General features: G+C 39.6%; 1 protein-coding gene across 2 annotated transcripts in view; it reads left to right on the plus strand.

The window, feature by feature from the left end:
- PMS1 (PMS1 homolog 1, mismatch repair system component) overlaps positions 1–20,936 on the plus strand; it is an 86,478-nt gene that overhangs the window by 34,203 nt on the left and 31,339 nt on the right. For both annotated transcript variants that reach the window (XM_040971854.1, XM_040971855.1), the window contains one exon: positions 2,818–2,981. In XM_040971854.1, the coding sequence (XP_040827788.1) occupies positions 2,818–2,981 (164 nt within the window). The remainder of the gene's footprint in view (positions 1–2,817; positions 2,982–20,936) is intronic.

Genomic DNA, 20,936 nt, shown 5'->3' on the forward strand with positions numbered 1-20,936 from the left:
AGGCTTAGCAGTGGAGGCGGAATGTATAGCCTGCTCTAATTGCTAAGTGCAGCCACTCATTGATCTGTATCAACATTCCATCTAAAACTTGACCTGTGACCTTTTTACTTGCTTAAAGCAAAGAATATTGTTACGAAAGTGTCACTAGTGAGGGTTCCAAGGCATTTGATAATGTGTATGGAAGTGATACATGCAGATAGGCTAAAGAAATACCCTAGACAAAAATAGCTGGGACCAGCCAGCATTGTGGCACTGAGGGTTAATCCACTGCCTGAGACACCCACATCTCATCATGGATACTATTTTCTGTCCTGGCTACCCCATTTCCAATCCAGCTGTATGCTCATTTGCATGACAAAGCAGTAGACTATGGCCCAAGTGTTTGGGTCCCTGCATCTATGGGGGGCACTTAGATGAAAATCCTGGCTCATGACCCTTACTTAGCCTTCTCCCAACTATTTCAGTCCTGTGGGGAGAGAACCAGAGGAAGGAAGATCTCTCTGTCTCTTTTTTTGTAACCATTTTTCAAATAAGTAATTTTTTTTAAGTTGGAAAACAAAACACAAATTATTAGCAGTGTAACTTACTGAATAAATACAAGATGAAGGGAAAACACCAGAAAAATATCATATGTGAGCAAAATAGAAATACAGCTTTTTTTTTCTTTTCTTTAGTCTTTTCCCATAAGTTTTGTTTTCTCCAATCTTGTTTTTCATTCAGGAAATTTTCATTAATAAATTATGAAAGTACCATGAGTTCTTTTAGATAAGAAAGCAATATCTTTCTCTGTTCCTCAGTACACTTAATAATTTAACAGTTTTTTAAATGAAGTGGCTACAGAAGAAGACATAGTCATTGTTTCAGGTGTGAGGGCATTATGAAGTAAACATTAAGTGTTAAGGTTTCTAAGTCTTGTGTTTATTATTTCCTAAATATTTCTTGTATTTCCCTCCTATTTAGTGATTCGCCCTTTGCTGTAAGCAATAGGATGAAGACTGAACAATAACTGTGAGCCTTTTTGATTTCACAGTAAGAAGTAAATTTTTAATTGCAAACCATTTTGTACAAACCTAATTAAGGCAGAAAAATGTGAAACGATATATACTCTTACTGTGAATGACTCACTATAATTTCTGTACTGGTTTACTATACCTTTTTAATCTACCTAATTTTTTTTAAGATTTATTTTTATTGTAAAGTTAGATATACAGAGAAAAGAGGAAGAGAGAGAGGAAAATCTGTCCATTGATTCATTCCCCAAGCTGTACTGATCCAAAGCCAAAAGCCTGGAGCCTCTTGCTGGTGTCCCATGTGGGTGCAGGGTCCCGAGGCTTTGGGCTGTCCTCAACTGCTTTCCTCGGCCACAAACAGGCAGCTGGATGGGAAGCAGGGCTTCTGGGAATAGAATCGGCGCCCATATGGGATCCCTGTGCGTTCAAGGCGAGGACTTTAGCTGCTAGGCTACTATACTGGGACCTATCAAATCTTCTTAAAGGAGAAAGAAAAAGATGCTAGATGCTCTGTTCTGTATCAGTTTTTCATAACTGTGGCCAGCTTTAGGCATGAATAGATGTACCACATTATTGGAAACATTTCAGTTATCACAGCTGATGAGGGTCCAGTAGAATGCAGAGTGTAAGAAGGCAGAGCTCAGCTCTCCTAGATTTTTCTGGTGAGTGCTGCTACTCACCAAAAAAATCTGATCAAATCTCAGAAGTGTCAGGTGTGAGAAACAGAAGGATAAGTTGTTTGTCTCTTTAATGCAATGGCTTTGAATTCTGGCTTTACATTCTCATTAGAATTGAATGGGGAAATTGAGGTAATAAGTTGGAAATTACCTAGGGATTAGGAGATTTAAAATGAACATTTAATAATTAAATAATAACAGCAATAATAAAGTTTTTCAATCTATTTCATATAGCCATGACAAACATCCAGTCCTCTGCTTGCTTTATTGTTTTTAAACTAAACGCTGCTCATTAACAATAAAGCAATATAATAGGTTACTCGTTTAACCTGATAGGTAAGCACTATAATTTTCATATTTGTTCAATTTTTAGTTAAATTAATGTATAAATGAAAGAAAACCTTCTACTTTTATTACATTGTGCTTTGAATGCTTTTGGATATGAGAAAAATCAAGTCTTGTTTTTAGCTATTAGTTCAGGTAAGGCTTTTCAAAGCAGAATTAAGGGTATCACATGTACTACGTATTTCTTATATCAAATATATATGGTATTTTAATATTTCAAGAAATGTACTTAAACAGAGAGGCAGACAGGAATGACAGAGGAGAGAGGGAGAGATGAAGAAGGAGGGAGAGAGAGCAAACTCCTACCAAATGCCCACAGAAGCCAAGTTCTAAGCTAGATCAAGACTATGAGCCTAAAACTCAATCCACGTTTCCTGTTTGGGTAGCAGGGTTCCAATTGCTTGAGCCGTCGTCACCTGTTACCCTCCAGGGTCTGCATTAGCTGTACGAGTCAGGAACTAGAGCTGAGATTTGAACCCAGATACCCCAAAATGGAATATGAGCAGCTTAGCTGCTAGGTCAAGTGTCCCCAGCCCTACGTGTTATGTTTTAAAGTGCAGAATAAGCAGCATCTCCAGTTGGCTTTGAAAATAAGTGGAATATTGTAATAAAATATTACATCCTGGTGAGCCCAGAGTCTAGTGGGGAATCAGCCTTGTTTGAGCTAACCAGAGTTGGAGAACTGACCCTCAGTGGTAGAAGCTGTCACTAAGGATTATTTATGGATTTGAAAGTCTGTAATGTTCCTTCCAAACTAAATCTGCTTTCCTGTTAACCGCCAACAGGTACAACTGTAACTGCTTTAAGATTATTTAAGAATCTGCCTGTAAGAAAGCAATTTTACTCAACTGCTAAAAAATGTAAAGATGAAATTAAAAAGATCCAAGATCTGCTCATAAGCTATGGTATCCTTAAACCTGACTTACGGATTGTTTTTGTGCATAACAAGGTAAGCATTATTGTACTTTTACAACACTTTTTTTGTTACACGATAAGGGACTGCTTAGTTTTCCCTAAATCAGATGTGTATGTGACAAAAATATGTGTATATTCCTTCTCCCTTCTCCCAACTCTTGCTGAAAAGCTGATCAGCAATGTGACTGTTGAGTTGGAACCTTCAGGAGGCATTTAGAATCATGAAGGAAGTTACTTCATGGATGAAATTAGTATGTTTGTAATGAAGAGCCTGAAGAGCTGTGTTCCCTCTTCTAACTATGCTAACACACTGAGGTGTCATGCTTGCACAGTGAGTCAGTCCTCGTTACACACATTCTACCATCACCTTGATTTTAAACATCCCAGCCTCCTGAATCATGAAATAAATATCTGTTGTTTATGTGAATCTTTTATAGCAACCCAATGGGAATATTTAGTTTTGCTTTTGAAAACTGAGCTGGTGTTCATTTAGCTTTATCATAAATTGTCTTTAATTTGTTACCTAGCCTTTAATTTATTACCTAATACCTATGTGAAATTTGACTGAGGCTTTTGTTTCTTAATCTTTAATAGATCAGTGATTCAGAAGATCCTTATATAATCAAAGTGTTTATGTTCAAAATCTTTGGTCATCTTCAAGAAAAATAAGAAAAAAATTAATAGTCAGCCACCTGTTCCTGCTGGCACAGAGCTCAACCAAACGATACCTTGAGATCCCTTCCAGTTCTGCCATGCTATGATTCTCCTGGATGTTGATAGATGGAGGCTCATCCTGCTTATATAAATAACCCATAGCCTCTTGGTCCAGAGCACATTTAGTAAATAAAAGTTGAATGTCCCCAAGTGAAGACCAAGGTCAGAGGAAACAAAACAGTCCGAAAGGAGAAATAGATAAAAAGATAAAAAATGAAGACAGAGATTATATGTTCATGAAAGAAAATGATTAGAACTAAAGAGAACAGTTTTTGATAAGAAAAATGTAAGATGAGAAAAGTTGATTTTTTCAAGTAATTAAAATGAGTATATGAAATATATTTGAAATTATATAGTAGTATTCATTAATTTAATGCATATATATGTCTTTTTGAGATGTTTGTATCATTCTGCTGACCAATGTAAGATTTCTTTTTTTGAGTCAGAAAGCAGAGTATTTTAATACATTATGTTTTATTATTTTTGGAAGACACTGAGTCTGAATTTACATTAAGCAAACACAAGTGCTTCTGTGTCCTTTGTTAGTTAGTGTGCGATTTAAATCCTAGAGAGTTCTGTGGTATACTTTATGTGATCAAAACAATTTAAAATGATTAGATATCCTATGGTTAAATTAAAAATTAGTTATTGTTATGTAAGAAAACCCCAGACTATCCATCTTCAAGCTTTTTTTAGTACAGTTTATTTTTCCTTTTAAAAAAATTTTTTTAATGTTATACCTCAAAAATGTTAATATACATGTTATTAAACTATAAAAAATAGCACATTTTCTAAAATCTCTTTGAATATTAGTACTACTCTGCTCTTTTTTCTTTTAAACATATTCTGTTTGTGCTTTTGTAAAGTTTCTTTGTTTTTGTTTAAAATTTAAACAAGATATTGGTTTATTTCTTTTTTTACATTAGAAACAAATAATCGTATTGCACATAATATGAGAAGTAGTTTTGCTATTTTGATAACTTGGATTAGATAGTGTTCCTTCTTTTTATGAAGGTTTAACCTGCCAAGACATTCTTTGAATACTGATAATGTTGATGTTCTTGCCAGTATGGTTATGTTAGAAAGAAGTATTTTTCTTCTTTCATCACCATGTTCCTTGAAAGCATATTGAATAATGAGACAGCCAAAGGGAAATAATTTACAAGTGGATTCAGTGAGTTTATTTAAAGTGGGTATTATTTGGAAATGTCTGATGGCTCGCTATTCCTTAGATGAGCGCTAATTTTCAGCTTCACTAATAATAACTGAATCATTGTGAGTTCCTGGTGTATATATTCTCATTTATAAATTATTATTTCCAGAATTAAAAGTTTTTCTCAATGTGTTTGTATCTGAAACTCAGTTGATATTCTCAGCTGTTTAAGATAAATACGAATAATGTTTTAGATTACTAGCTCAATACATAGTATTAAATAACGTGATTTCAAAAAGGGATCTTCCCATACTTGGTAACTATTGGTTTTCATGAATACTTTGTTTTTCTTAAAATGCTGCTTGTGATTTTAAAATTTTTCTTTAATTGACTTTTGTTTTAGTAATAAAGATTGCAATAGCTCAATTGGACATTATTATAACTGAAAGTTTTTAAGCAACTATGAAGTTGTGATGTAATACCTGGACCCAAGGCCTAGCTCTGCTGTTGATTCTAACCCCCTCCCTCCACTGCCTGCTGTGCACTAGCAGTCAACAAAGGAGGACTCAAGTGTCTGCATCTCTGCCACCCTGGTACACAACTCAGCTTGAGTTCCTGGCTCTTGGTTTCGGCCTATGATAGCCCAGTGTGTTGTGGGCATTCAGGTAGTGAACCAGCTGACAGATCTCTCTGTCTCACATTTTTCCAAGTAGACTTTTTTTTTAAAGACATCTTGGTTTAAAGAATGACTTCCCTCTTAGTCTCATCCCTGATTTTCCAATAAGAGTAAAGCCTTATTGGAATTAGTTGATGTTTTTCATTTTTTAAAAATATTACTAAGTGAAAACATTACTGTTACATAGTGGATTAAGCTGACACTCATAATGCAGACACTCTATGTGGCTGCTTATTTGAGTCTCAGCTGCTTTGCTTGTGGTCCAGCTTCCTGCTAATATACCTGAAAAGCAGCGGAAGATGACCCAAGTGCTGGGGCCATGCTTCCATGTAGAAGACCTGGCTGTGTAGTTTCAGCCTCCTGACTTCACCATGACCCAGCTCCAGCTAACATGACAGTCTGGGGGAATGAACCAGTGATGAATGAAATTTTCTCCGCCAGCCTTTTCTCTCTTTCTCTCTCCCTCTGTAACTCTGCCTTTCAAAAAAAGACAAAAAAACAAAAAAAACTCTTCCTTTTTTCCCCACATTCTCTTTATTCCTTCCTGTATCTGGTGGGAGGGGAAGGGATGAGATAAAGGGAAAAGCCACTCCCAGCCTCACAACTATCCCAGGGTCTCCGACATGGAGCATGCTCCGAGGGCACAGCTAAGTGGTTTTGATAGTTCAACAGTTCTGAATTGCTGCCAATCTCATTACTCCAAGCACAATGAAATCTCTCCAGAATTCACTTGCTGACATAATCTACCTTAGAGTCTCCATTTGCTTAGATTTTCACTGCCAACACTTGGCTGGTGTGGTTGATCAATTTATTCTCTCCACCATTTTCTATTATAGCACCAGGTGTCCTCTGTAAGTTCTAATGTACTGTAGTATCCTCCATGTGCAGCTGGATATGCTATCCACTGTTTCATTTAAGCCACTGAGAAGGCCCAGCTCTGACATAAGCACTCCACACTTAGACCATGGACTCTGCAATTTTCTCCATGGTTGAAGTTCTGAGTCCAGCAGTTCAGTTGGGGGGATCACCAAAGAAACCTCATCTAAGGTGATCCCAGACCTGATTCTTGTGTGTGCTTGACAATACAGGGTCCAGCACAGTTTGACAACCCAATCAGCTTATGCACATGCTGGTGGTTGCACTTGCTGGGTCAGTTCTGCCTCCAGCCCCGTCTTCTATACAAATCAATGGGTATTGCAGCCCAGCCCAGTCCCACTCACCATACACTTGGACACATAAGCCAGTGGGATCTGTAGTCTTGTTGGGGCAACCTGCAATAACCCCCACTAGCCCTGCCCCTGCCCTGGTTCCCATGCCTGCCAGTATGTACAGGAGACTGCTCCAATCTGTCCCACATCCCATTCAATGGGCATTGAAACCTAGTTCAACTCAACCTACACCACCATCCAGCCCACACAAATGCCAGCAGATGCCAGTCTCTGTCTAGACGTGCCTGCCCCAGTCCTGGTTCTCATGCTCTCTAGTCAGAGTAGCAACCCAAGAGGGAGGTACCTGCTGTTTCCCTAATGAGCCTACTCCCACTTCCGGATCTTGCACTCTCCAGTTGGTTTTGCAGCTTAACTTGACAGAATTTGTCTCTCGTGCCAGCATGTGCCAGTTGATGCCGTGGCAAAGCCCAACCAACCCACATCCATTCTTGCTTATGCATGCAACAGTAGGAACAGTCAGCCCAGCCTAGTTTCCCCCTGATCCAGCTCACGTGAAGGTAATAGATGTTATAACCCTGCCCGGCCTGGTCTGTCTGCAATCTCAGCTCTCATGCTCACCAGTAGAACTAGTGGTCCAGCAGGGCAGCCCCATGCAGCCACCCTACTGTGTTCGTTCCCTATCCCCCAGGTCTCACATGTGCTGGTTGAGTGGTGCAGCCCATTTTGGCATGGTCTTCCTTACCTCAGCATTTGCCAGTGGGTGCTGTAGCTTGCCTGGGCCCAGCGCTGCCTCCAGTTGCAGCTCACACTGGTTGGGGCTACACTGTAGCCCAGCCCAGCCCAGCCCAGGTAGCCCCCAGTCCCGGTCCTAATGTAAACTGGCTGGTGTTGCAGCGTGACCCAGCCTGCTCCCCACACCATTCTGGTTCTTTAATTTGCCAGCAGGTGGTACGAACTATTCCAGCTTTGCTTGCCCCACATCTGAGCCAAATGTATGCTGGTGAGTACCATTACCTGATCTGGTCTGGGCTGCTCCCTGTTGTGGTTCTCACACTCTCCTGCAGGGACTGTCCCAGCAGAGGAGTTCCGCAAGCTCTTCCATCAGAACCTTTCCCAGTGCCAGATCTCATGCACACCAATGGGTCCCTGGCCAGCTTTACTTAGTCCACCTTTTGTCCTAGCAGGAACAGTTTTTCCTTTCCTGAGCAGCCCTTACTCTTTCTGGTTCTTACTATGGGTACTATAGCCCAGCCAAGCCTGGTCCACACCCACACACAGTTCACATCTGGCTCAGCAGGGGCAGAGACCTAGCCCACACTGTCCTACACTCATCCTGGTTCTCATGAGTTCTAGTGGGTGCTGGAGTCTAGCCCAGTTTGGAGCACCCCAGACCCAGTACATACTTGTGCCAAGGGAGACTGCAGCCCTGTCCAGATCAGACTGCATCCCCCACTGTGTCCCCTATACTCACCAATGAGAACCACAACCCAGCCAGGGCATCCCCTTAGCTCCCCAGCCAGGCCTGTACCCAACCAAAGATCTTGTGTGTGCTGGAGATTGTTCTGATACAGCTTGGCATAGCACCCCCCCCCCACCTGTTTTGGCCTTTGTCTTTGGATGCTACAGCCTAGCTGACCTGTCCAGCCCCCAGTGCTAGCTCTGACTGGTCGGTGTTGTAACCTGGCCCCCTGCTCAGTCTGCTTTCATTTCTATCACGTGCAAAGCAGTAGGTATGGTAGCCTAGCCCAGGATAATCTGCACTCCAACCCGGTTTCTTCACTTGCCAAAGGAGTATGTCTTGTTCGACCCTGCCCAGTCTGCTCTCTTCCAAAACCAACCTACACACTTGCTGACGGATAGGACTATCTTGCTTAGCCTGCCCAATACCCAAGCCTGGACCAGGTACTCATCAGTGGAAACTATGACCCAATGGGGGAGTTACCCAAATTCCCCCACTTGGCTTACTCCCAGACCCAGATCTCACACAAGCCAGTGGGTGCCAGGCCCCAACCCGGCACAGCCTGCCCCCTCCATCTCATCCTTTGCATGAGCTGGTGGATGATGCAACCTGGCTCACCCTACATCCTGCTTTAGGGTGTGCATGTGGGTGCTGCAACCTGTACCTGCCTAGCCTATTCCCAGCCTCAGTACCTGTGAGTATTGGCAGATTCCAAGGTCATACCTAGTTCAGCCCCTCACCACCCCAACTCATAAGCTAACCGACGGGACTTGTATTTCCACAGGGTTAGGCCCACATATCCCTATAAATCTCTTTTTAAAAAACTCATAATTTTGGTCATTTATTTGACCTAGGGCAGCAGAACAGTGGAAGAAGAGACCCATGACCCATGCTCCAGGAGCCCAGAATATGATCAAAGATTTTTAATGAGTGGTGGGTGCTTACTTAAGCCATTTCTGTTGCCTTGCAACGTCTGCATTAGATCATGGGCAGCTAAGATCATGTGTCAGATTATGGTATTTTAACTTACTTTTTTTCCAGAAATCTGGGAGAATAGTGATACTCCTTGAATCTTTGAATGATTGGTGTTCCTAATTTCAGTTAATCTAGGAAGGGTAGGGCCTCAGCCATGAACAGAAATCCAAAAAAAAAAAAAAAAAAAAAGGCCATGGGAATTTGCTGTTGAGTATAGAAATTCCTTTTACTGATGTAATTTTCTTGGAAGTGATTTGTCATGGTGATTGAAGATTGGTTTTAAACTAAAGATAACTATGTGATATCCTGTAATCTATTTCCTGCATTCATGGTATTCTATTTCATCCTTCTTTATGCCTTTCAGCCTTTTACTCAAATCCTTTTGAATGTCCCATTATTGTTTCAGCTGTACTAATGAAAATCCAAGGCAAGGTCTTTTACTACAATTATATAGAAAGGTGACTCAGTCTCAGTAAGTGACAGCAAGGGTCATGCTGTCATGACCCTTGTCATATATATGACCATGTTCAACCAGGAGAGATTCCAGCATAGGGCTGGGCCTCAGATACCTTCGCTTAGGAAGAAAGAACTTTTCTAGAGTCAGCCTGGAATATGCTAGTGGGTTCCATGTGTCCTTTGTCTTAATTGACAAAGTGAACATCTCTACTCTATTTTACTCTATTTTAAGGTCAGCTTGGGGCTGTTCATCAATTTTGACTGTTTTTGTTTGGGAGGTATTTTTTGTTTCACTACCTACCAATTAATGATAATGAAATTGATTAATTTTTTAATGATTTTTCCCTGTTAGATTAATTTCTTTCACCTAAATTCTGTGAAATACATAGAAAAAAAACAAGTCAAATTTCAGAGCAGTTGCCCTCTGATTGATATTTGCAGTATTGTTTGTGAAGTCATCCACTGTCCCTCAGCAAGACATAGTTATTCCTCAGCTGTTCCCATAGCATTTTCCACATGTTTGTATTATGTCATTTTTGCTTCTTTGGCAGTGGTTTTTCATTCCGGCTCCATTATTTGACAGACAACTTCCTATGGGAGGGAGGCTGCATCAAACTTAGCAAAATTCCTCTGGGTACTCACTCAGTGCACAGCAGAGGACTAGTAAATTGATTAGGTAGTACTGATGGCAAAAATAGATAAATGTATAATGTGCCAGTTTTAAACACTGGCTTTTCAAAGCTTCTTTGTAATATTTACTCATCAAATGGATCCTTTTTTGGAGAATTCATCTTTCTGAATCCCCAGTGACCACTTAGATTTTTGCAGAGTATGTTTTCACTTGTATTCTTATGTGCTATTTTGTCTAGTCTGTTTCCTTTCCTGGAAGCTAAGTCACCGATATGTTTTCATTAGAACCAGGCTGGGAATGGATAGAAACCTTAAATGAGGCAGTGATAAGGGTGGGAATGCAACAGTTGACAGGCATAGTCTCCAAAATCTTACAACTTAGTGTATTTTGTTTTATTGAACTTAGTTAAATAGACTACATAATTATTCCTTTACTTTTTTTAAAAAAATATCATTATCCTCATACATTTTTCTACTCCAACAGCATAGATAACCTACATTAGCCAGGACTGGAGCTGTACAAAGCCAAGAACAAGGAATTCCATCTGAATCTTCTAGTTGGGTAGTTTGTGAGGTTCACATTAGCAGGAAGCTGGAGTTAGCAACAGGAGAGAGTCTTGAAATCAGGCTCTGATACAGCATGTGAGTGTCCCCAACATGTGTGTGTCAAACACTACACTAAATGCCCTTCCTGTGTCTCTTAAAGTAGTGCAGCATTCATTCATTCTCTTTAACTGTGTCTAAGGTTACATGAAGGCCTATACATCCTAAAGAAGCTCATCATTCAAGGAAACAAGATGTGAAAATGTATGAGCAATAAATAGATGAAAACTTGAGTTATTGTCAGATTATATTGATATATGGTAAATACTATGAAAATTGAGGAATCGAAAATATTTATACATGACATGTATTGACTAGCTTTTCAGTACTGTTATATATACCGGAGAGAAGATTTATTTGGTTCATGGTAATTATGCATGGTCACAGTTTAAGACTAGAGACCCTCATTGGTCTGGGATCTGACCGGAAAGGTAGATGGCAAAGTAAATGCCCACAGTGAGTCAGGGAGCTGCTCATCCTGGCTTCTATGGTCTCATCAAACCATCAGGATTAGATCATGACACCTGCATACTGAAGATCCAATCCAGTCATTTCCCTAAGACCTGACCTTCTGACACTTTGAGTCAAGCCTTAACCCTATAGGTATCATCAACCTGAGATTTTGGGGTAAATGTCTGAGTGAGTTGAAGAAATGTTCTGCTCAAAATATAGGGGACTGAAATTGTCAGGGAACAATTCATGGTGCAAATGTTTTGATGTGGGTCTCAGAGTTTAGCAGGTGTCTTGGTTGGACTGAAACTGATTCTCTGGTACATATTAGAGTATGGATAGGGCTTAACCTACCACAAAAGTTCTTTCTCTGAACAAATGAAATATCTTAGCTATTTTTAAAAAAGTGCTAGTTATTGTCAAATGTCCAAGAGTTCTTGGTCATACCCATGATTTGATTATTAAGTCCTAAGAGATTACGAAAGCAAATTTAAATTCTGGAATTCACTACTTTACTAAACATCACCTGATAAGGCAGGAGAGGCACACAGAATCTGTAGAAAAGTCAGTTTGTATGGATGACAGAAATGTGATTTGGGCAGAGAGTAACACTTGTTAAGTAGGAGTCAGATTGGATCCCAGTGCAAGATGAGACCCCCTTCTCTATAGGTTGCCCTTGTAGGAATCAGTAGAGATTTTGTTCTCAGAACAAAGTTTAAAATTGTGGTATCAACTGGGCTTTCCAGAACCCTGCAGTACTAGCAAGACCTCTGCCTCAAAACTGCTAATTGCTGTAGGGCTTTCAGAAATTATCACTTAATTTTTTTATTCCTATACACAAGAAGCCCAGTTCTCCCAGATCATCCCAGATCACCTTGGATTCTTACTCAGATAATAATTTTCCACCTTTTTTACATTGTCCTCACTTCATGATCAATCGTAAGTAAAATCTCCTATGACCCTGACCTTGCCTTTGCTTGCCTTGTTTGCTCTGAATGAAATGGAGCACTCCCTGATGACCCTGCATCCCTTACAGCTCTTTGATGCTGTGACTCATTTTTCTCACCTGTTCTTTTCTTCACTGTATCTCTTTGCTATTTCTAAACTTGTTCTTTGTTCTCTCCCTCTAAAAATTCCACTTAGCTTTGAATCTCATATCTTCTGACTCAGACCACTGCCATTCCCATGAGTTCAGTATCTACATAGGCAATCATACTATGTTTTTCATCTTACATGAGCCATTTATTCTTGCAGCTATACTGAACCCACAGAATCTAAGCTACTAATACTGTCATCAGCTGGCTCCCTTTTAATTACCTAATGCTGGTATCCTTTTTTATATACCCTGCCTTTTTCAGGCAAAATTCCCAACAACATGCTTGTTTATTGTTCTAAATCTGCATACTTTTTTGAGCTAAAAAAATCGTATCAAGCCTAGAATATTATTTAAACTCACCAGATAAACAGAAATTCTCTAATGCTATGATCACAATTTTACTGTTTAAGTGTTTGGTTGGTTAAGATGTATTTATTTTTATTGGAGAGGCAGATATACAAAGAGAGAAGGAGATACAGAGAGAAAGATCTCTCTGCTGATTCACTCCCTAAGTGGCTGCTATGGCCAGAACTAAGCTGATCTGAAGCCAGGAGCCAGGAGCTTCTCTCCTAGGTCTCCCACACAGGTGTAGAGCCCCAAGGCTTTGGGCCATCTCAACTGCTTTCCTAGGTTACAAGCAGGGAGCTGGATGGGAAATGGAGCTGTCAGGACACGAAAAGGCATGCATATGGGATCCTGAGCGTGCAAGGTATGGACTTGAGCTGCTGGGCTACTGCACTTGGCGCCACTGTATAACTTTTGTTTCTGGAAGCTTTATTTTGGAATGAAATCAGAATTATTTCAATATAATTTGAGAAGGTAATCTATTAAGGAGAAAATCAGATGTACTCAGTAAATGGATGTCAAGAGTACTACTTTTTTTGGGTGGGAAAATTAAATATCTTCCAAGTTTTTCTGTCTTTATTTTCTAAAGATAGGCAATCAGTCCCATTGATTGTCCCTTTAACTGGCTGCTACAGTTACTTGGTGCTTCCCAAGACATGATGAAAAATGGTTAGATTTTAGATATCTCCTGGAAGTAGAATTTACACTTGAGTTAACTTCTAGTGTAACCAAGTCAGTAGTAAAAAATCATCTAAAGGCTTCTTGGTTTCCCAGCAGAAGCAATAGAGTTCTCCTTTAGGAAATGATACATTAAATTGATATGAATTTGAGAGGGAAGGCACAGAGATCTCAGTTTTATTTTGGTTTTTATTTGCTTGTTGTAGATTTGTTTGTTTATTTGAAAGTCAGAGTTAGAGGGAGACAGAAGTCTTCCATCTGTTGGTTTGCTTCTCCAGTTGACTGCAACTGGGCCAGGCTGAAATGAGAAGCTCATTCAGGTCTCCCACATGGATGACGGGTCTCAAAACTTGGGCCATCTTCTGCTGCTTTTCCTAGGCCATTAGCAGGGAGCTGGATTGGAAGTAAAGCAACTATGGCCTCTACTGGTACCCATAAGGGATAATGTCATCTTGACCCATTGCACCTTAATAGTGGCCCCTAGTCCTCAGTTTTTGATATGTTATTTGTTAGGGTCTTCTTAGCAGATGTCCAGAAATACTGGGGTAATAGGTAAATCTGTAATTCTATACATAGAGAGTAGTTGCAGAATGAGATACAAATCTAGTAGTTAGCAAAGTATTGCTGATGTATAAAATTATGCAACTGAATAAGTGGCACACCAGAAAAATGAGTATACCTAGAAAAGAGAGAAAGTTCCAGGATTGAGTCCTGGGACAGACACTATGTTTGAAAGTTAGAGACATGGGGCAGAACTAGGAGGTTGACAACAAATGACCGGAAAGATGTGGTGAGAGATGGGGGTGAGAGAGTGCTGCATCCAGGAAGCCAAGTGAAGTGTATCTTGGGTGGGGAGATCTGTTGTGCCAAATCATAAGGTAAGGCTGACCTAAATGGCTTTGAAAAGGATAGGAAATAGCAGGCAGAGGAAAGATTTTCAAATTTTGTCATATTTTGCAGATAGTAACTTATTTCCTTAAGTTTTGGGCTTTTTGAAAATAGACTTTAATATTTGCATTAGTTATTTAATGCATTTGTCATAACACATTTGTTTCATATTTAAATTAAGGCATGCCAAATGGATACTGCTCTGTTGAGCACCTTCTGAATATAGTTATTACAATGTTAAAACCAACCATCTCTGTCAACTTTGTTTTGAAAACAGAGAAAGGATGTCATAAATTTTAATGCAGTAATTGAGCCGAGGGACCACTGGATTGCAGGTTTGCATGCCAGGAAACAAAAAGGATTGCTGTAAAATTCTTTTCCAAGAACTAAGAACACACAGTGACCAAACTTTTTCTTCTTATTATTCTATGCAAAAATTAAGTTATTGTTCAATTTGCTTCTCTTTGAATCTTTTTAAGGACCTTTCTTTACAGTTGTCAGACTTATATGGTAAGCTTGAGTTAGCTGATATTGGAAGCAAAGCTTGCTTTTCATTCACTAATTAAATACAAGTGTCTAACATAAGAAGAAAATTTACCTTAAATCAGGTAGTTAATATTTCATGTGTATCAGCTGGTGCTTTTACTAGACTTTGCTTATAAGCTCTGATTGTATTAATATTTTTTTAAATTATAAGTTTGGTGGCAGATTTGGGCACAGTGGATAAAATAAGACTTGGGGTGCATGCAGCCCATTTTGGAATGCCTGGGATTGAGTGCCAGCTCTTCCTCACATCCCAAGCTTCCTGGTGATATACATCCAGGGAGACACCAAGAATTCTCCAGTAGTTGAATGGTCTGCTACCACATGGGAGTCCTGGATTGAGTTCTCAGCTTCTGGACAGTAGGAGAATGAACCAGAAGATGACTCTGTCTGTTTCTCAAATAAATAAAATAAGTGAAAAATTTTTAGGAACATCTGAACTAATGAACTCACCAAAAAAGCAAAAGCAAAAACCATAATGTAAAACTCTGGAAAACATTTCTTAATGGGGTATAATAATTTCTAATTAATCTGTTTTTTTCTGCCACGGGTAAAAAATGGTTCAAATCTTAAATGGTTATAATTTTAAGGAAAATGATATTACTATAGAACTTTTAAAATTATTCTGTGGAAGTTTCAGTCCATAATCCTCCTTTCATCTGTTGGAAGGCCTTACCTTATTAAGAAAGTAGACTAAAATTAAACAGGCATGATTTTAGATTTTAACCTTGTATGTTATTGCTGACTGGCTTAAAATTACCTGTCTTTACTTTGAGTTCTTCATCTTTAAAATGGAGTAATATAGACCCATCATGGTGGTTTGGCAGTCTAATCCTCTGCCTACAAGTGCCAATCCCTCACAGGCACAGGTTTGAATCCCAGCTACTCCACTTCCTATCCAGCTTCCTGTTTAAGGCCTGGAAAAGCAGTAGAGTGGGGCTCAAGTCCTTAGGCCACTATACCCAGGTGGGAGACCAGAAAGAAGCTCCCAACTTCTGGTTCCTAGCTTTGTGTCTGCTCATCTCTGGCCATTGTGTCCATCTGGGGAGAGTGAACCAACAGATGGACGATCTTCTCTCTCTGTAAATGTGCCTCTCAGATAAAAATAAATTAATCTTAAAAAAGATGGCCTATTTAAATAAAATGTAATAATACCTACCACAGAGTAGGGCTTTTAAATGAAACAGTCTTAGTGTAGCACCTGCTACTTATCCCATAAACATTAGTTGCTGTTTTGTTTATGATGTGAATATTCCTCAAATTATTAAGACTCAAAAGAGGATAATTAAAGCTCATAGCTTTAGAACTTTCCCAAGAAGAAGAACGAGGTGAGGAGAGGCGTTGGAAGCCAGGAGAACAGAATGTGCAATGTCAAGGAGTCATCAGAGGCCAGAGAGAGCTAATGTGGGAAAAGAGGAGATGGACTGGAAAGGTCACTGGGGGCCAGATTGCGAAGGACCTTGTGTACTTTACATGGGAATGTGGACTTCCTGTGAGGAGGCCAAAACGGAACCAAGTGAGGAGCTTCAGTAAGACATTTATAAAAGAAGGTAAATCTCGCAGTTGAAAGATGTATGAAATTATCTTTAGTCTGTATGTAAGATTGTAGAAGCTGACTAAGTGGTCTAAGCAGTTGTATGAGGCACAGAGAAGAGTCTAGACGAGAAAAGCAATTCTGATGCAGTTAAGACTAGCATTTGATTTTCATTTGGAAATTACCTTTCTTCTTCTTTTATAGCAGTGGCCAAGAAATGATTTTCTGTAATCTCCATTTGAATGCTATGCAAAGGTTATATTTTTAAATCTGTTTAATTTTTTAACGGATACTACTTCCATATAGCTAAAAAATCAAAAAGTATGAAAAGGTAGAATGAAAAATTCACTTTCATCTTTGTTTTTTTATCTGGCTAGTTCTTTTTCTTTTTTTAAAGATTTATTTTTATTATTTTTTTATTGGAAAGCCGGATATACAGAGAGGAGAGACAGAGAGGAAGATGTTCCGTCCAATGATTCACTCCCCAAGTGAGAGCAACGGCCGACGCTATGCCAATCCGAAGCCAGGAGCCTCTTCTGGGTCTCCCACGTGGGTGCAGGGTCCCAAAGCTTTGGGCCGTCCTTGACTGCTTTCCCGGGCCACAGGAAGGGAGCTGGAAGGGAAGCGGGGCTGCCGGGATTAGAACCGGCTCCCATATGGGATCCCGGGCGTGCAAGGTGAGGACCTTAACCACTTGCGCCACTGCGCCGGGCCCTATCTGGCTAGTTCTTACAAAGCATCCTTATATAGATAAAATGTCTGGTTAGATTCTTTTTAGCCATCAGGAAAAACAGTTCAATGTGTTCTATGTCTGTTATAGTTGGAATATAAAACAAATGTTACAGTAGCGAAAAGAAATAAGAGACTTTAAAATTCAGAATTGTGTTGAATAAATTGTATCAATGTAGCATCATTTCTGGGAGTTGAGGCCACATAAAATAATACAATCATCTTAATGTGTATTACGTTAGAAGGTGGTGTTCTTTAAGCAGTCATTGATATTTTGATGAAATTCAAAATATTTGATAATGTCTTAGTGATAAATTGCTATATTTAATATTTTATAGCCAGTTTGGGGTGGGGGAAGATTTGCCTCTTTTTATCTGTGTTTGTGCCTTTTTATCTAGAATAAGCACACAAACATATCCAGGTGTGATTAGGAGGTACATGTCCAGTTACATTAGTTTGTAAGATCTTGGGATTAAGACTTCTGACTTTTAAGAAATTTGAATATGAGCTTAGTGCAGTTGTGCGTATAATTTGTAAGAAAAGTTTGAGGTATTTTGTTGTGGTACAGTGGGTTAAACCACCACCTAGGACATCAGCATCACTTAAACACTGGTTCTGGTCCAGGCTGCCCCACTTTCAGTCGTGCACCCTGTTTCTGTGCCAAGGGAAGCAACAGAAGATAGTCCAAGTACTTGGGCCCCTGACACCCACATGGAATATTCACAAGGAATACCCACATGGAGTTTCAGCATTGGCCATCACAACCATTTGAAGAGTGAACCAACAGTTATAAGATTCTCTTCCTCTCTGTGTGTTTCAAATTCAGAAATCTCTAGAGAAAGAGAAAGGGAAGGGAAGGAAGGAAGGAAGGAAGGAAGGAAGGATAGAATGAAAGGGAAAGAACAGGAGAAGAAGAGAAGGACAAAAGGAAGGAAGAACGGTGGGAAGCTTGGTTTAGTTTTTGTGTTAATCTGCTGAGTGAATAGCACATAGCAGAAATTGACTTGGTGTCAAGTACTGGCAGCTGGGATGTCCAAGATCTAAGGCTGCCTCTGTGGAGGGCTGCCTTACACTTTTCTTCATCGCGGCACAGCAGAAAGCATTGCATAGGGCGCGGCGGCGTGGCCTAGTGGTTAAAGTCCTTGCCTTGAACGCGCCAGGATCCCATATGGGTGCCGGTTCTAATCCTGGCAGCTCTACTTCCCATCCAGCTCCCTGCTTGTGGCCTGAGAAAGCAGTCAAGGACGGCCCAAAGCCTTAGGACCCTGCACCCGTGTGGGATATCTGGAAGAATTTCCTGGATCCTGGCTTTGGATCGGCACAGCACCGCCTGTTGTGCTCACTTGGGGAGTGAATCATCAGATGGAAGATCTTCCTCTCTGTCTCTCCTCCTCTCTGTATATCTGACTTTTCAATAAATAAATAAATCTTAAAAACAAAAACGAAAGCATTGCATGGTGAGACGAGGAGACACAAAGACAAGGGAACCAACCTAACTCAGATTTTTATCAGGAGCTCTTTCCTGAGAGAACCAACCCATTTTTATTTCCAGGATTACGGCATCAGTGTGTTCATGAGGGCAGTACCCATTACTTGATCTATTACAGGTTCTACCTCTTGTACTATTGCAGTGGCAGTTGAATTTCAACACAAGTTTTAATAGACATTTTAACCATAGCATTTGCATCCCATGCCAATAATGCTTATTCTTTCATGTGATAGAAGTTGCATTTGTTCAGGTAATCTTAGCATTGTGTTTCTAAATTAATTGTGTATCGTCTGTGTATAACTTGCTTTTTCTAACAGTTGAGATTTGCTAATTAAATGAGTATTTTCATCTAACTTCATTTTGCTCATGTACTATATGCAAATGAAGTGGGACCAGGAGCAAGATATATTTGACCAACTTCAATCAAACCTAAAATGGTGTGCATGTAATAATATATTTTTGATTGAAGTGTTTTTGCACTGTCATCATACTGACTAGAGTCATATTCTTACTTGGCACATCCAGATGCTCCAACTTTGTGTGACCTAGATAGAAAACATATGGAGGTTTGTGTGTATTTTTAGTACATGTTAAGCTTTCAGCCTAAGGCTAAGAAATACAAAAAACACTGGGAAGTGAAAAGAAAATTTCTATTTTAAAAAATGAGATAAGTTGATGAGATGGTAGAGAAAGTGAACTGGAACTGCTTTGTATAGAAATTAATTAAAAATTCATTTCCTTCTGGAGCCCCAATTTTTATCACATTTTATTTTTAGTTTCTTGGTAAGGCATCCTATTTTGAAATTAATACTGCCTAAGTAATAGCAAAGATTTTTTTGTTGACAAACCTCTTTATCTTTTATTACTAACCCAAAGATAAGAATTAGCTCTGTAAATCTGAAGCTTTTATTGCTATATATGAAATAGCATTCCTAAGCTACAACAGTATTCACTTGAATTTTTTTTCTTTAAATCACATTTCAGAGTTCTTGTTTCACAGCTTTTCTAGAAGCCTCCATTTCCTGAAGTGATCTTTTTACAATTCTGTATACTAACTGTTCTGCAGGCCAGGCAGTGAAATAGCATCCTTGCATTAATCAGCAGCTAAGATTTATATCTGTACCTTGGGCATCACTCTACTATAAACCAAAATAAACAGTCTGATGTTTACCTTAGTAGGGTCACAAAATGTATGGTTATATTTAGCACAAAAATTTCGAAACATTTTAGAAAATATTTCCTTCATTGTTTTCAGTGTTCACAGAATTAATGTAGTTTTAACAAGGTAGGATTTTACTGTCCTACTATTCCTTGTCATAAGAGCCTTTTAAAAAAAGATTTATTTATTTATTTATATGAAATGCAGAGAAGGGAGGAACAGAGATCTTTCTTCCTCTGGTTAACTGTCCAAATACCTGTGACAGCTGGTATTGAGCCACAGTGAATTCGGAAGCCAGGAAATCCATCTGGTCCTTCACGAGGGTGGTAGGTAGTCAAGCACCCAATCCATCATCCACTGCCTACCAGAGACAACAGCAGGAAGCCGAATTAGAAGGGGATGTGGGAGCTAGTATTGTGGCCGAGTAGGGTAAGTTGCTGCCTGTAATCCCAGCATCTCATATCAGAGTTCCAGTCTGACTAGCCGCTCTACTTCCAACCCAGCGTCTTGTTCATGCTCCTAGGATAGCAGTGGAAGACAGCCTAAGTCCTTGGGCTCTCACTGCCCATGTGGCAGATGAGGATAGAGTTCTAGGATCCTGGTAATTGTGGCCATTTATGGAATGAGTAAGTGGATAGAAGATTCTGTCTCTATGTATCTCACTTTTCTCTGTCACCTTTTCAAATAAATATTTAAAAAGAAGGAAGAGAAAAAAGATTTCTTTGCATTCTTTAAAGTAGTGGACAAAGACTGTAATTTTAAACAAAAATGATGATATGACAAGCCAAAGTCCTAGGCTCAACTGGCTACTCCTCCACCTCTAAGCATTGGCATCCCATTTGAGCATTGGTTCATGTCCCAGCTGCTCCACTTCCCATCCAGCTCCCTGCTTATGGCTTGGGAAAGCAGCCAAGAATGGCCCAATGACTTGGGACATTGCACCTACATGAGAGACCCAAAAGAAGCTCCTGGTTCCTGGCTTTGGATCAGCTCAACTGTGAGGCCGTTTGGATAGTGAACCAGTAGATAGAGGATTTTTCTCTTGTGTCTCCATGTGTAATCTGCCTTTCCAGTAAAAATAAATCTTTAAAAAAGAAAATAAAACAATTTCTCCCTATAATAAACTTCCATAGCTAAATGTTCAGTTGGTCCTAGTGGGTGCCTAGTACTCTCCTCAGTACCAGGGATGTAACAGGATCAAGCCGAAATTATCCTCTTACTACCACCAGAGATGTTCTGAGCT

Source organism: Ochotona curzoniae, unplaced genomic scaffold (genome assembly GCF_017591425.1).
Source record: "Ochotona curzoniae isolate NIBS_2020 unplaced genomic scaffold, NIBS_Ocur_1.0 contig_2210, whole genome shotgun sequence".
In the NCBI taxonomy this organism is placed as follows: Eukaryota; Metazoa; Chordata; class Mammalia; order Lagomorpha; family Ochotonidae; genus Ochotona; species Ochotona curzoniae.